Source organism: Centropristis striata, chromosome 1 (genome assembly GCF_030273125.1).
Source record: "Centropristis striata isolate RG_2023a ecotype Rhode Island chromosome 1, C.striata_1.0, whole genome shotgun sequence".
NCBI lineage: Eukaryota > Metazoa > Chordata > Actinopteri > Perciformes > Serranidae > Centropristis > Centropristis striata.
Genome location: NC_081517.1, coordinates 11865814 through 11883201, shown reverse-complemented (window position 1 = coordinate 11883201; position 17388 = coordinate 11865814). Strand labels below are relative to the sequence as shown.

General features: G+C 37.9%; 1 protein-coding gene across 1 annotated transcript in view; it reads left to right on the top strand.

Annotated features, from left to right (window-relative positions):
• strn (striatin, calmodulin binding protein) overlaps positions 1-17015 on the top strand; it is a 50107-nt gene extending 33092 nt beyond the window's left edge. The window contains 12 exon segments of the mRNA XM_059330869.1: positions 1646-1756; positions 3969-4112; positions 4231-4367; positions 5826-5963; positions 5965-6002; positions 7319-7366; positions 7452-7573; positions 8362-8529; positions 9298-9438; positions 11429-11530; positions 12204-12290; positions 13019-17015. Of these exon segments, the coding sequence (XP_059186852.1) occupies positions 1646-1756; positions 3969-4112; positions 4231-4367; positions 5826-5963; positions 5965-6002; positions 7319-7366; positions 7452-7573; positions 8362-8529; positions 9298-9438; positions 11429-11530; positions 12204-12290; positions 13019-13188 (1406 nt within the window). The 3' untranslated portion in view covers positions 13189-17015.
• The last annotated feature ends 373 nt before the right edge of the window (positions 17016-17388 follow it).

Genomic DNA, 17388 nt, shown 5'->3' with positions numbered 1-17388 from the left:
TCTGAAGTGTACTGGCTGCTTGGCGATGTTTTGATTTCAATTTTTGTTATATATAACTAAACAAAAAGAAAGAAAACAAAAATATAATCATGTTTCAAATATAGTCTATCCCCCTCTGACCCTGACGAATCAAAAAGCCTTGTATTTAAATTTTAATGTTGGTATTTTAAAACAAAAATCAAGTCACCACTCATTTGTTTTTTAATATCCTTTTGTGAAACGAAAATCCAATGACCAAAAGATACACGGACCAAAGAGGGCATAAAGGGTTAAATGATTTCTCTGGTTTGTTGATGAAACATTTTATGAGGCAAAGTTTCTTTTCTTTTTTCTACCCTTTTTAAAGTAAAAGAAAAAAAAAGTCTAAATCAGTGATAATCAACTGGAGAATCGCAGAATAACGATTCTGTGATCACGTATTTTTCTGCGGTAGCCTGAACGCACCACATAAAGTAGAAACATCAGACAGACATAAGAACTGTAGAGCATTTCCTTTGCTCTTAACTGGCTAAAATAACAGATTTCTCTAGTTTAAACGTTACTGGAAACATTTTAATGTTCAACTAATGATCTGATCATTTAAAGTAGAAAAGTGACATTTTATTCCTTTATAAAGAAATGTGTTGCAGCACCGACGCACTTCCTGTCTGTATATTTATATTTATATAAAACTGTCTTTACAAAATAAAGTTTCCTGCCGCCCCCACACTTTACACACAGCCCCCCTTTACTGCTGTTACCTAGCAACACGCACTCAGAGTCATCCAGCAACGACAGAAAGAAAGAAAAGATCATAGAGGATCCCCACGCAGTGATTCAACAACACAGAGAGCTGAGTCACACACGCATACACACACACACATACACACACGCAGACACACACACACACACACACACACACACACTCACTCACTCACTCACTCACACGCACAGACACACACACATACACACACACACACACACGCAGACACACACACACACACACACATACACACACACTCACACACACACGCAGACACAAACACACAAACACGTGCACACACTCGCACTCTCTCTCACACACACACACACACACACACACACACACTTTCTCACACACGCATGCACACACACAGACACACACATACACACACACTCACAGGTTTCTCTCTCTGTTGCTGCTGTTTGCCGTCTTTATGTTGATGAACTCCGTTTCAAACCGTCTCCGTGTTCGGCTGTGTTATGAAACATGTTTGTCATTTGTGACTCTGAAGGATTTTTCCTCCTGATCAGTCAGCAGCTCCTCACACTGTCAAATATAAACAGATACATTTCACAGGAATGTACTGTGGTATTAGTAAATTACTTTTATTAAAATATTAACATTATTATAAAAGTTTAAATCTGTAAGTTAATATGATAGGACATTATAGATATTTTTTTACATTATTTTTATTATTTAATTGTTAAGGGTCTTGAATGAATTACAGTGAATTATTCTGCAGATGTGTCTATTTAAATACAGAGATTTACTGTATTTATCTGTTTTTAAAGAAATTATCTGCTGAATAATTTGCTCCTCCTCCTCTCTCCTTGTCCTCCTCCTCCTCCTCTTCTTCTCTTTCTCCTCCTCCTCCTCCTCCCCTCTCTCCTGCTCCTCTTGTAGAGAAGGATGAGCCTCCTCTGGGGGAGGTGTCCTGGGACGTGGATCAGGGTCTGATAGCTCAGCTGAAGGAGCAGTACAGGAAGGAGCGAAAGGGAAAGAAAGGAGTTAAGAGTAAGTTTTATTTTCTCTCTTTAATCAGTGTTTCACTTTCTACTGTTAGGTCTCATTAATGTTACTTTAAAAACTGAAAAAATACTCATAAATTTGTGTATAAAAACTCAAAAATTTACGACAAGGAGGAGCAGCGGCTCTACTTCGAGCTCCCTCCGGATGTCTGAGCTCCTCACCCTATCTCTAAGGCTGAGCCCAGCCACCCTACGGAGGAAGCTCATTTCAGCCGCTTGTCTCCGCGATCTTGTTCTTTCAGTCACTACCCAAAGCTCATGACCATAGGTGAGGGTTGGAACGTAGATGGACCGGTAAATCGAGAGCTTTGCCTTCCGGCTCAGCTCCTTCTTCACCACGACGGTCCGGTACAACGCCCGCATCACTGCTGACGCAGCACCAAACCGCCTGTCCATCTCACGCTCTATTCTGCCCTCACACGTGAACAAGACCCCGAGATACTTGAACTCCTTCGCTTGAGGCAGTACCTCTCCCCACCCAGAGGGGGCAGTCCACCGTTTTCCGGCACAGAACCATGGCCTCAGACTTGGAGGTGCTGACTCTCATCCCAACCGCTTCGCACTCGGCTGCAAACCGCCCCAACGAGTGCTGGAGGTCCCAGTCTGATGAAGCCAAAAGAACAACATCATCTGCAAAAAGCAGAGATGCAATTCTTAGGTCACCAAACCGGATCCCTTCCTCCCCCCGGCTGCGCCTTGAGATCCTGTCCATGAAAACCACAAACAGAATCGGAGACAAGGGGCAACCCTGGCGGAGGCCAACACCCACCGGGAACGTGTTTGACGTTGTGCCCAGTGTGCGGACACAGCTCTCACTTTGGTCATATAGGGACCGGATAGCTCGTAGCAACGAGCCCGGTACCCCATATTCCCACAGTACCCCCCACAAGACTCCCCGAGGGACACGGTCATAGGCCTTCTCCAAGTCCACAATACACATGTAGACTGGATGAGCAAACTCCCATGACCCCTCCAGAAGTCTCGAAAGGTAAAGAGCTGGTCCGTTGTTCCATGGCCAGGACGGAAGCAGCATTGTTCCTCCTGAATCTGAGGTTCGACAATCGGCCGGAGCCTCCTTTCCAGCACCCTGGAGTAGACTTTTCCGGGGAGGCTAAGCAGTGTCTTTCCACGGTAATTGGAACACACCCTCCAGTCCCCCTTTTTAAAAATGGGGAACACCTCCCCAGTCTGCCACTCCACTGGCACTGTTCCAGACCTCCATGCGACACGGAAGAGGCATGTCTACTCCGGAAAAGGAGAGAATCCAGTCTGTCTCCAGGAGTTTGGTTCCAGAGCCCACACTATGCATGGAGGTGATCCCAACTATTTCTAGCTGGTAACGTTGCACCTCCCACACAAGCTCAGGCTGCTTCCCTGCCAGCAAGGTGACGTTCCACGTCCGCAGACAGGGTTTTCCCTGCCATTATACGGCCTAGGCGTGGCGCCCAAGCATTTTTGCCTCCTGCCTAAGAGAAAAAATAGAGCAGGTGAGCAAAAATAAATAAGAGCCGCATTGCGTCCCATTGATCTTTACATATTGCCGGGTATTTCCAAAAAAGGACATTTCACCTTCTCTGTTTAAAAAACCCCAGTGTTTCCCCTACATTCATTCAGCAGCGGCGGTGCACCATTGAAGCCGGGGGTCAGCACGCCCAGGTACCCGCCTTCGCCTGCTGCCCGGCTCACATCGCACCCGACCCTTAAGCCCAACACTGCGGGGTGTGAGCCCACGGGTCGGCAGATCCATGTAACTTTTTCGGGCTGAGCCCAGCCCGGCCCCGTGGACAACAGCTTGGCCACCAAACGCTCGCCTGCGTGCTCCCCTCCAGGGTCTGACTCCAGAAGCGGGCCCTGGTTTGCTCGTGCCGGGCGAGGTACGCTGATTGTTCCGGATCCCCTTCTCTTAGTCTGGCCCCTCCCCTTGGACCACTTTGCACAAAAACACAAATTAAAAAAAAAAAAAATCACAAATGTATGTTAAAATACTTAAATTTAAGAGAAAAAAACACAAATTTGCAAGAACAAACTCACAAGTTTATGTATAAGAAAATTAAATTTCTCCTTCTCCTTCTCCTTCTCCTTCTCCTCGTCCTCCTCTCTCCTTGTCCTCCTTGTCCTCCTCCTGCTCCTCCTCTCTCCTTGTCCTCGACGTCGTCGTCCTCCTCCTTGTCCCTCTCCTCCTCCTGCTCCTCCTGCAGGACCGAACCGGTCTAAGCTGCAGGACATGCTGGCTAACCTGCGTGAGGCTGAGGATCTTCCCTCCATGCAGCCTCCGGTGGCGCCTCCCTCCCGGCCCAGCGTGCCCCGGCTCAGTGAGCAGGAGCTGGGCCGCCCTGAAGACGGTACCCTGCCTCCTCCTCCTCTTCCTCCTCCTCCTTCTCCTCCTTCGTCTCCGTCACTGCCTCCATGTGTTCATGTTGTTTCCTCTCTCAGTCAGCTCTGTGTGCTCTGTCTCGGTAGAGGCCATGACGTTCCTGCCGTCCTCGGGGAAGTCGTTCATCCTGGGCCGGGTGGACGAGGCGGTGTCCAACGAGCTGGGGCTGGGAGAGCTGGCCGGGCTGACTGTGGCCAACGAGGCCGACAGCCTGGCGTATGACGTGAGTCACACAAACTGATGGCTTTCAGTGGACGAGAGCCAGAAACTAATCACATCCCTTGATTTAGAACTTTGATTGAACCAGACTCCATTGAGAAAACCATCATTTTAACAGCAGTGTTCTTGTGTTCTTGCAGAACTCACACAATTTGTAAGAAAAAACCCACAAATTTCTGTATAAAAACTCAAACATTTCTGTATAAAAACTCACAATTTGCAAGAAAAAAAAAATACAAATATGTGAGAAAAAAACACAAATTTACGAGAAACATTTGTAAAAAAACAACAACAACAACAACAACAACAGAGAAATACAGAGAAATGACTTTATTTTGACTTCATACTTATTAATGCATAAAAACTCATCAAATTTGCCAAATAACATGAAAGCATCCCTTAATTTATACCTTAAATGATCTGTGTTTCAGCCTCCTAAAAACTCACAAATCTATTTACTCCCTAATAAATGACATTCCTCGATTTAAAACTCAGATGAACCAGACTCCATTCAGAAAACCATTGTTTATTAGAAGTGTTCTTGTGTTCTTGTGTTCTTCAGACCTGACAAAGCATCAGACCAGACTGTTTCCACATCAGCATCATGTTGTAGTGATTTCAGCATCCTTTAGATCCATTTTTTCACATTAAATCACAGATAAATCTCTTTACTTTGATGTATTTGTGCTGTACCTGCAGTCAACCAGACTCATTGTTTACAGTGGCGTGTCTCACACAAATAACATAAATAAACTTTTTTTTTGTGCTGCAATCCAACTTCACGAGGGGATACATTTTAATTTGTTGATTTTTTTTATGTACATTTGTGAGTTTTTACTTGCAAATGTATTTTTATGTTTGTTGAGTTTTTTTGTTGCAACTATGAGTTTAGCTCCTAATTTTGTGTTTTTTCTTGTGAATGTGTGTTTTTCTTCTAAATTTGTGTTTTTTTCTTCAAATTTCTTTTTCTTCTAAATTTGTTAGTTTTTTTTCTTAAAAATTTGTGGGGTTTTTTCTCCTAAATTTGTGAGTTTTTTCTTCCAAATTAGTGTTTTTTTTTCTCATATTTGTGAGTTTTTTTCTCATGTATTTGTGTGGGGTTTTCTCCCAAATTTGTGTGTGTGTGTGTGTGTGTGTGTGTGTGTGTGTGTGTGGGGGGGGGGGGGGGGGGGGGGGGGGGGGGTTTCTTCTGAATTTGTGTTTTTTTTTCTCCTGAATTTTTGTTTTGTTTTTCTCCTCAATTTGTTAATTTTTTTCTCATACATTTGTATACATTCCATGTATACATTTGTTTGTTTTTTCTTTCAATTTTTTCTTGAGATTTTCATGAGATTACTTCAATGCAGTTAAAGTGCTGTTACCACACTGCAGAATTTCTGGCGGTTTCGCTCTGCAGTTTTGTGTGATTCTGTTTAAACATGACAGAGATAACGGTCCGGTCCTCCCGTGTCCCTCTCCTCAGATCACCAACAACCAGGACGCTCTGAGGAAGACCTGGAACCCCAAGTTCACCCTGCGGAGCCACTTCGACTCGGTGCGGAGTCTGGCCTTCCACCCAGTGGAGCCGGTCCTGGTCACTGCCTCCGAGGACCACACGCTCAAAACTGTGGAACCTGCAGAAGACGGCACCCGCCAAGAAGTCCGTTTACAACTCATTCATTACAGACTTTATTTATACAGTAGCAGTCAAAGTCAGGACAAACCTTCTTCTGCAAGGGTTTTACTTTATTTTATTATATTTTAAACATTGTAGATTCATATGAAAGACATCAGAACTATGATGGAACACATGTGGAATTATGTAGTAAATAAAGGTGTTGAACAACAGACCATCATTGAAAAGAGTTATGTCAAAAAATCTCACAAATTAAGGAGAAAAAACCCCCCGCAAATTTAGGAGAAAAAAAACAGAAATTTAGGAGAAAAAAAACAGAAATTTACATTTAAAGCACTCTCAAATTAAGGAGAAAAAAAACAGAAATTTACGTCTAAAGCACTCTCAAATTAAGGAGAAAAAAACCAGAAATTTACATTTAAAGCACTCTCAAATTAAGGAGAAAAAAAACAGAAATTTACATTTAAAGCACTCTCAAATTAAGGAGAAAAAAAACAGAAATTTACGTTTAAAGCACTCTCAAATTAAGGAGAAAAAAACACAAATTTAGGAGAGAAAATATGCTAATTTAGGACAAAAAAACACAAATTTGGGAGAAAACCCCCCACAAATTTACGTAAAAAAACCTCACAAATGTATGTAAAAAACCCTCACAAATTAGGGGGAAAACCCCTCAAATTTAGGAGAAAAACCCCTCAAATTTGGGAGAAAAAACTAATTTAGGAGAGAAAAATACACAAATTTAGGAGAAAAAACCCCAGAAAAAAATCACAAATTTGCTGGAAAAAGCTCACAAATGTACGTGAAAAAAACAAAACAATTTAGGAGAAAAAAAACGCAAATTTATGAGAAAAACACCACAAATTTAAAGAAAAAAAAAACAAATTTGCAAGAAAAAACTGACAAATATATAGGAAAAAAAACAAAAATTTAGGAGAAAAGAAATTGCAAAAAAAACTAACAAATACTAACAAATTTAGGAGAAAAAAAAATAAGGAGGAAAAAAAATACAAATTTGCCAGAAAAAACTCACAAATTTATGAAAAAAAAAAATAGGAGAAAAAAACACAAATTTAGGAGAGAAAAATGACATACTTTTACAAGTATGTACAAAGGACAATTTAATGAAAAAAATCAAAAATGTACTTTGAAAAAATCTAAAACATTCTGTTTTGTTTAACACGTTTTTTATTATGAATCTACAATGTAGAAAACGTAATGAAAATAAATAAAAACCACTGAAGGAGAAGGTTTAACTGCTGTACCTCAGCTGTGATAATCTGTTTTTCTCATATTATTTATATCATTTAAATCTGTAATTTTCTGTGTTTTACCTCCAGATGTGCAGCTTTAGACGTGGAGCCCATCTACACGTTCAGAGCTCACAGGTGACTCTTTACTTTTAGTCTTAACTTAATTTCAACTTTGTAGAAAGTTGCTTTATGAGTAACAGACGTGTTCCTTCTGGTGCAGCGGCGCCGTTCTGTGCGTCACCATGAGCTCCAGCGGCGAGCAGTGCTTCAGCGGCGGCGTGGACGGAACCATCCAGAGCTGGAACACCCCCAACCCAAACATCGACCCCTACGACTCGTATGGTACGACCCAGAGATCAGCTCATGAATAAATACTACTAAATACTAATATAAATATATATATATATTCATTAATTATTATTTATTTAAAAAGGGGGGCACCAGTGCCACTACTAAAAACAATAACTATAATAATGATGATAATAATAATATAAATAATATTAAACTTAATTTAAGTAGAAAAAGTGAGAATGAAAAAAAAATATTGATTAATTAAAAAATAATAAAAGATGCAAAATACAAAATTTATTATGTTTATATACATAAAATTATTATTATTATGACTATAAAGTAAATTTATGTAGAAAAAGAGAGTCAGAGACATTTTTTTCTTAATCCTTATTTTATTAAAAAATATATTAATTAATTCCTAAAAAATAAAAATATATAGATTAAAAAAGGGGGGTTGACTTAATTATTTATTGGAAAATGATAAAATAAAGATAGATTATATAATAAAACGAAAGGGGGCGGTAATACCAATGCTACTGCTAATAACAAAAACTATGATAGTAATAATATTAATAAAAATAATAATAGTCCAGGGGGGTGCTGCCCCATCCACTGGTAGAAAATAATAATAATAATAACAATAATACATTTTATTTATCGAGCACTTTACAGGGTACTCAAAGACGCTTTAAAGTTAAAACACAGTTAAAAATGTAGTTACAGATATAAACAAACAAGTAAAATCAGCAGCTTTAGTCACACATTAAAAGCAGTTCTGAAGAGGAGTTTTGACAGGTCTCTCTCTCTCTATTTGTCTCTCTCTCTCCGTTGGTCTGTAGAGTCCTCCATCCTGCGGGGGGCGCTGTGCGGTCACATGGACGCGGTGTGGGGTCTGGCCTACAGCTCAGCCCACCAGCGGCTCCTCTCCTGCTCGGCGGACGGGACGGTGCGTCTGTGGAACGCTGCCGACACCTCGCCGTCCCTCGCCATCTTTAACGAGAGAGGAGGTGAGAAAACTCTGTGACTTACAGTGACCGTGAGAGCTCACAGCGCTGCAACTTAAGAAAACACATGCAAATACACAAAACACAAGCAAACTGAGAAAACATCTTCATCAATTTGACAACACGAGCGCAGCATTTAGAAAACGCTGCAAAGACCACAACACAACACAATAAGAAAAAGTGCTGCAAATAGACCACAACACAACAGAAGTGTTTCCAGAGGACACTTAAAAGTGATGCACATGTCTGGACACAATATTATCAAGTTATTTCATGATAATGATATTTTCATGTTATAACGTGATATATAGCGTTAGCCCGCTAGCGTTAGCCTGCTAGCCCTTATCAATAATATTGCAGTTAAACAAACCAAATAAATGAATATGAAAATAACTTGATAATATCACATGCGTGTCCAGATGTGTGCATCACGTTTAAGTGTCCTCTGGAAACACTTCTGTTGTGTTCTGGTCTATTTGCAGCACTTTTTTTATTATGTTGTGTTGTGGTCTTTGCAGCGTTTTTTAAATGCTGCGCTCGTGTTGTCAAATTGATGAAGATGTTTTCTCAGTTTGCTTGTGTTTTGCATATTTGCATGTGTTTTCTTAAGTTGCAGCGCTGTGAGCTCTCAGGGCCTCCGTAGTGACTGTCAGACACAAAACTCTGACAGGAAACATTTAAAACTGACGACAGGAATGAAAACAACTTGTTTTATTCAACGGTTTTTGTTTTCTAGATGAATTCATTCATTTTTGTGTGTGTTTGTGTCAGAGCTGGGCGTGCCGACCTCGGTGGACCTGGTGAGCAGTGAAGCGGCTCACATGGTGACGTCTTTCACCTCGGGACACATCGGGCTGTTCAACATGGAGACGCAGCAGCTGGTCCTGAAGCTGGAGTCAGCAGGAGCGCCAGGTAAGCCTGATCCACACAGGCCGAGTTCTAGCCTCAGGGAGGGAAAATACTCACCACTTTTTCTGTTTTTTTTAAACTTTAATAACCCCCTGACCTAGGCCTGGGCGATTAGTGATCGCCCATATATTTCAGGTGGATTACGGTGATCAGCTGTGAGCATATTTCCTCAAACAAACATGTCGGAAACCATACACTGTATAAATAATGGACATAGTCACTGTGAATATATGGACAATGATCAGCACCCTCTCCATCACACAGTAGAAAGACAGACCTTCTCTCACAGGCTGCTCCAGCTCCGCTGTCATAGGGACAGATATAAAAAATCTTTCCTGCCACATGCCATCACACTGTACAATAACAAATAATAACCTGGTTCATTACATACTGACTATGCACTTTATGTGTTTTTTATGCACACTGTTCATTGCACCTTATTTGTTTCATAGCACCAACATTTTTATACTGTATATTCATATTTATTCTGCACTGGAAGTCTATTCCACTCCTTAATACATACTCTTCTTTAGACACTTTATTTTTATTGTATTTTATTGTATTTTATATTTTATTGCTTGAAGTATGCCTAGGTTGTTCTTTTTATTTAATTGTGTTGTCATTGTCTCTGTGTGTAATGCTGCTGCTACGCTGTAATTTCCCAGCTTGGGATAAATAAAGTATATCTATCTATCTATCTATCTATCTATCTATCTATCTATCTATATATATATATATATATATATATATATATTGTAGTTATTTCAGTATATATATATTTTCAGTTATTTCATATATATATATATATTTATATATATATATATATATATATATATATATATATATATTTATATATATATATATATATATATATATATATAAATATAACTTTATTGACATGTTGCCGTGGATACGCATTGTTCTGCTTCTCTCCTGATGACGGCTCGCCTTGTTAGTGACCTGTCAATCAAAAGTAACCACGCCCCAAATCACATGATTCTTTATCTTCTCATTTCTTCTAAATGGGGCCATTATTTACACTATTAACATCAAATGATTTTATTTTATTATTTTATATTTATTTTATTTTTTTTACTAGCGATTGAGACCAGAGTGTTGTCCAAAAAAAATTCAGAGGAAATAAATCAAGTGAGAAGTTTTCCCATATTGTATTGAAATGGATGGATCCAAATGCTTCTGCAGCTGCCGTCAGCACCCTCTGGTTTGCCTCACTGCTCAGACCCGGAGGTTTCCACCTAAGCTAAACGTGGAGCTGAGGGCATCGAAATAGATGTCAGCCATGACTTGGAGCAATAAACCTGGGAGGAACAGGTGAATGTTGGGAAAACTAACATTCACAGCACGGCAATTCACACATAGATATGGTGCATTCAATAGCGTCTGAACGGCTATGGTGCGTTTAAGAGTGTGGGACATATGAAAACTTACAGAGTTTTGGACAATTTTAGGGTTTTTGAAGCATTAATCAGTCTGAAGCCAGAATAAAGAGATTTATCTGTGATTTAATGTGAATAAACGAATCTAAAGGATGCTGAAATAACTACAATATGATGCTGATGTGGAAACAGTCTGAATTGATGCTTTGTCAGGTCTGTCTCCAAGAACACAAGAACACTGCTGTTAAAATTGTGGTTTTCTCGATGGAGTCTGGAAGGAGCATTTTTCATAAACATTTTTCCCCCAACCTGAAAAGTATTCTTTAAAGTTTTCTTTAATGAATTGCCAAAAATCCAGCATTTATTGTAGAAAGAAACTGGAAAAAACAGGCGTTATCGTCAGAATTGGAACTTTCACAAGTTTTCCGTCATAAAGTGACCAAAAAGAAGCTTAAAATAGTGATATTTCTGTCAGAATCACTTTATTCTACATGTGTCATTTAAGACGTGTCCCTCTGTGTCCCTCTGTGTCCCTCTGTCTCACATCGTTGGCATTGAATGCTAATGTTGTCCTTCTTGTGTCCTCCTACGCTCAGAGGCTCCCTGTAAGATCAACAAAGTGCTGAGTCATCCCACGCTGCCAATCACCATCACAGCTCAGGAGGACCGGCACATCCAGTTCTTCGATAATAACACAGGTAACGCCAGCTGCTGCAGAGGAGGCACGTTTTAACCCTTTGTCCTCAATGGTTCAATAGCAACAGCTGTCTGATGACATCACTGTGACATCATCAGAGGTATCTCAGACCACCGGCACGCTGCCAGCGGCTGCAGGTCTCAACTTAAGATACGATCAGACTGAAATTATCGGCAGTGAGGAAACTCAGTCTTCTCAGCAGCTCAAAGATACAGATTGGAGAGTTTACATGGAAAAACTCACAAATTTATAAGGAAAAAAAAGTTACAAGTTTTTTGTTTTTTTTAAAAGGGACACATTAAGGGGAAAAAACTCAAAATTTTACAAGAGAAAGCTCACATTTACAAGCGCAAAAACTCACATTTATGTTACAATTTTGTGAGAAAAAACGGTCCAACAATTTGTAACTTTTTTGTTGTAAATTTGTGAGAAAGAAAAGCAAGAATTTTCCGAAAAAAATCAGTTATGGAAAAAAACCCTCAAATTTGTTTGACACATTTACAAGAACAAACACTCACATTCATGAGAAAAAAGTCACAATTTTACAAGAAAAAAATCTATTACCTTTCTTCTCACAAATTTGTAACTTTTTTCAGGATTTATCACATTTAATATTTTCTGCATCAAACTGATAAAACTTGATCACTTCTTTCTTCTTCTGTTGTGTGCTAAAGGTAAACTGATCCACTCGATGGTCGCTCACCTGGACTCTGTCACGAGTCTCGCTGTGGATCCAAACGGACTGTACCTCATGTCTGGAAGTGAGTTTTCAAAAATATTAAATATCTATTACAACTGAGTCTTAGAAATAAAAACGACAAAAAAACGTTTAAAACAGTTCTGTAAAAGAAAATGTAAGCAACGTAAAAAATAAAAGCAGTAAGTTATGTGAAACAAAACATGATTGACAAACTGAACCACAGAAATTACTCAAAAACAGTAAGTTATGTTAAAAAAAAGTTTTTCACAAACCATGAGTGAAATAACATAACTTACATAAAAAACAACGTACAGTAGTGTTCAAAATAATAGCAGTCTAATGTGACTAACCAGATTAATCCAGGTTTTTAGTATATTTTTTAATGCTACAAGGCAAAAAAGTTACCAGTATGTGCAGTAGATTCTCAGAAAACCAACAAGACCCAGCATTCGTGATATGCAGCTCTTAAGGCTGTGCAATTGGGCAATTAGTTGAAAGGGGTGTGTTAAAAAATATAGCAGTGTCTGCTGTTGACTTTACAAACACAAAACTATTTTGTACAAACTTTTTTTTCCTAGTATTCCAATCCTGTGAATCACTAAACTAATATTTAGTGACTTGAAAACTGTCTCTCACGCTCTTGCTTGCTCGCTCTCTCTTTCTCTCTCTGTCTCTCTCTCTCTCGCGCTCTCTCTCTCTCTCTCTCTCTCTCTCTTTCTCGCGCTCTCTCTCTCGCGCTCTCTCTCTCTCTCTTTGCCCCCCCCCCCCCCCCCCCCCTTCTCTCTCCAGGTCACGACTGCTCTATCCGTCTGTGGAACATGGAGAGTAAGACGTGTATCCAGGAGTTCACGGCGCACCGTAAGAAGTTCGAGGAGTCGATCCACGACGTGGCGTTCCATCCCACCAAGTGCTACATCGGCAGCGCCGGGGCGGATGCACTCGCCAAGGTGTTTGTATGACTGGAGCCCGGCGAGAGGATGCATTTGTCAAATATTCTCCCCTTCGGACTTAGGCTGGCCCGGGTCACGAAACAAACAAACCTCTGGATGAGACGAAGAATGAAACAGGAAGTGGCAAAACAAATAAAAAAACAGGAACTCTCGGTACATTTAAGTAAAGCTGGAATCTGTTTTTCTTTTTCTTTAACATCTCTGCATCAAATATTGTTCATGATAATGTGCCTTTTTTCTTCACAACATAAATTCTTTTAGGTGTTGAGGAAATTTCAGAAGATTGACTTTTCTCTTTCAAAATAAGAAGACAAAGATCAGCTTTTCTCTTTCAAAATAAGATGACAAGATCAACTTTTCTCTTTAAAAATAAAACGACAAGGTCAACTTTTCCCTTTCAAAATAAGACGACCTGATTTTTTAAAAGATCTGAATCTGTCACCAGCTGATCCAGAACTCACAAGGACCTCACATTTTTATTTTTTTAATTATTTCCTGTTTTGCCTGCAGCCTGAAGAAGACTTTTAGAATCAGTCTGATTTTTGGGTGAAGCGTTTGAGTTTCATCCTGACGTCAGAGGTCAGATCATAAACTTCTGAAGTGTTTCATTTCAAAATGAGAGGGTAAAAGATGAGTCACAGCAGGACGAGCTGAGGTGTACTAAAGTGGATCAGGGCCAAAAAAGTTCAGAGAAAAAAAATAATGAGGAGGAAAATAAATTAATTATGCAATTTGAGATAAAAAGTTGAAATGTAAAGTCGACTGTTAGCGACAACCTGATTCTCCTCAATACGTCTAAAATAAGGCTTAAAAACTCACAAATTACATAAAATCTGATCCTGAAATTTTTTTTTTACTTTCAGAATTTAAAATGTTAGTTCCAACTATAACATCTAGTTCCATATTTTTATACTAAATATATATATTTGTACTTATCTCCGTTTTTTTTTCCCTTGTTAAAAATTTTTTTTGTTTTTCCTTGGTTGAAAAAAACAAACCAATTCACAAACCATGAGCCACGGAAATTATGTAAAATTGTATGTTACATTAAAAAATCTAGTTAAATAAAAATAATTAAATTACGTTAAAGAACGTACGTTATGTAGAAAAACAAGTTACGTTAAAAAAACCAAGTTCTGTTCAAAAAAAGCTAAAAAAAGAGGATTGATTCACAAAACACGAGCCACAGAAATGTATTTAAAAACGTAACTTACGTTAAAAAAACTAAAGTTAAATTTAACAAAAACTAAAATTAAGTTGAAAAAAATTAATTTACGTAGAAAAACGTGTTACGTTAAAAAAATCAAATTCTGTAAAAAAAAAAAAAAAAAGCTGAGTTAGAAAAAAACTTACATTTCAACTTTATTCTTGACATTGTATTCACTTTTCTCAAGCTGCATAATGGGGAAAAAATTCCTCCTCATTTTTTTCCGTAGTGGTGAGAAGTAGAATGTATGAAAAAATTAAATAAAATTACGGACCAGGGGAGGAGAGTAATATTTCAAGTAAAAAGGGGCAAATCTAGGAGAAAAAAGGTGCAGATTTATGCGATAAAAGTGGCAAATACTAATAAAAAATAAATCTGCAACTTTTTTCTCACAGGTTTGCCACTTTTGATCTCATAAATCTGCGACTTTTTTCCTGGAAACATTACCCCCCCCCCCCCCGGTTGCGTATTTTATGTTTTTTATTATTTTTGGCCCTAATACTCCAAGGTATTTTAGTGATGTGAAATGAGGGAAAAAAACAAGCCAATGTACCTGAAACAACAGAATTATTTCAGGTGTTTTTCCTTCAGTTTGTAAAATATTTGGATCGAATCTCTTCTGATTCTCTATTTTTGGCTCCTTCTGGAAACCTGCTGCTTCTTATCGTATATTTATATTTGGGGAATCGTGACGAGCTGCGGCGAGAAAAAAACCCGCAGTGAAACTTTTTGACATAAAATATTTATTAAATGACTTTAAAAACACCAAATTGAAGCCAAAAGATTGAACAGAGATGACGAGACGCTTCCTGAACCTGAAACCAGACACTTGTTGTTGCTAATGCTAATTAGCTCGTTTTGTTGTGATTAACGATAGTGCGACGGCTGTTTTAGTTCCCGAACTCCAGATTCGTAAACGCTTTATATGCTGACTGCCTGAAAACCTTGTATTTTGTGTAATTATTCTCATTATTTGAAGCAATGAACTAGTTTTTTAACTTTGTGTTTGGTGACAGACTTGTAAGATATTTTTTTTATTCTCTATTTTACTTGAAAAGTGACGTTTATTATTATTATTATTATTATTATTGTTATTGTTATTGTTCCTTTGGGGTTTCTGCTAGTGTTGTAAGAAGTTCATGTCCATGATTTACCTCGCAGCACTACATAACACTTTGATTTTGCTTTTTACCAAATGATCATCTCAGACATGCAGTGTGTTTGTGGGCGGAGGGAAAACTTGGTGTTGCTTTTCTTTGAAACGGTGTAAAAAAACAACAAAAACAAACAAAAGGGTGAAGAGGTTTGTGTACAGTTTTTAAGTATTAAAGCAGATCTATTTATAAACGTGGTGTAATTAAGGGAAATTTTAAACCGCAAAGTGGAAGTCAGAGAATCACTAGGCGACTTTGAGGTGAGCCGGAAGATCAAAGATCAGTTATTTATGTTACGCAGAAAGTCGTTTTTTAAATTCAGCTTTTATGTAAAATTGTGCAGAAAATGAGGATTTAAAACCTGCGGAAATAGATTTGTGGTTATTTTTGATGGAGTCTGGCATTTAAAGAACAAATCGTGTTTCGACTTTTTTCTTGATATTTTTTCTCAACATTTCGTCTTCTTTCTCTACATTTTAGAATTTTTTCTTGACATTTTGACTTTTTCCTCGATTTTTTAAAATCGTTTTTCTCGACATTTCAACTTTTTCTCTCGACATTTTGAAATTTTTCTCATTTTTAGTTTTTCCTTGACATGTTACATTTTTTCTTGACATTTACATTTTTTTCTCAACATTTTGAATTTTTTGTCAAAATCGGGTTTCGACTACATTCTCAACATTTAAACTTCTTTCTTGACATTTCAAATTTTTCTCATAATTTTTCTCTATGTTTTTCTCAAAATCGTATTTCAACGTTTTTCTCGTCATTTGACTTTTTTTCTTGACTATTTGAATTTTCTTCATTTCAACTTTTTTTCAACATTTTACATTTTTTCTCGACATTTCCACTATTTTCTCAAACTGCATAATGGGGGGAAAGAAATCCTCCTGTCATTATGAGGGACATGAGAAACAATGAATGAGAAACAGAAACCATCTGTTTACGGCAGAACGAGTGAAGGTGAAGAAAAGAAAACTCTAAATATAAACTAACGGATGTTTTTTGCTGCTTCTTTTATTTTATTTTCGTACTCGTAACTCCAACAGAACCAGTGAACCTGAATAACTCCGGACTCCATCCACAATGTGTCCTTTCTCTCACTTCCAGAGCAATAGAATCAGAGTGTTTGCCAATAATTTCATTGATTTCCCGTTTGAGCGCACAGTGAACAGTAACACTAGCCAGTAGAGACGTAGGCAGCTGAACTCCTCAGATTTCTATTTTATTGTCTTCAGTGGCCAAAAACAGCTGAACCTTGGACCTGAACTCTCGGTTCAGTTTGCCTGTAAATGATTGTTGTCCTTTAATGTGTACAGTGAAATATTACAGAGATTATAGACGCTAACTGTACAGAACGTACATACAGCTGTTGTTTCCTTTTTTCATTGTTGTTCTATTTTTCTTTCCTTTTTTTTTCAAAATGGGAGAGTGATTTTATCAGTAACAACAATAAAGGAATATGTTGTATATCATGATGGCCACGTGTCTGTTTATTCACAATATGCAACTATATGTATTTATATATATGTATATATACGTATATATGTATATATATGTGTGTGTGTGTATATATATGTGTATATATATATGTGTGTGTATATATATATATATATGTGTGTGTATATATATGTGTGTGTATATATATATATGTGTGTATATATATATATGTGTATATATATGTATGTATATATGTGTATATATATGTGTGTGTATATATATATGTGTGTGTATATATATATGTAAGTTAACGCTTAAATACTTTTAAAAATTTTTTTTAAATGGCTATAATATTTGCTTTACATTTATATATATATATATATATATATATATATATATGTGTGTGTG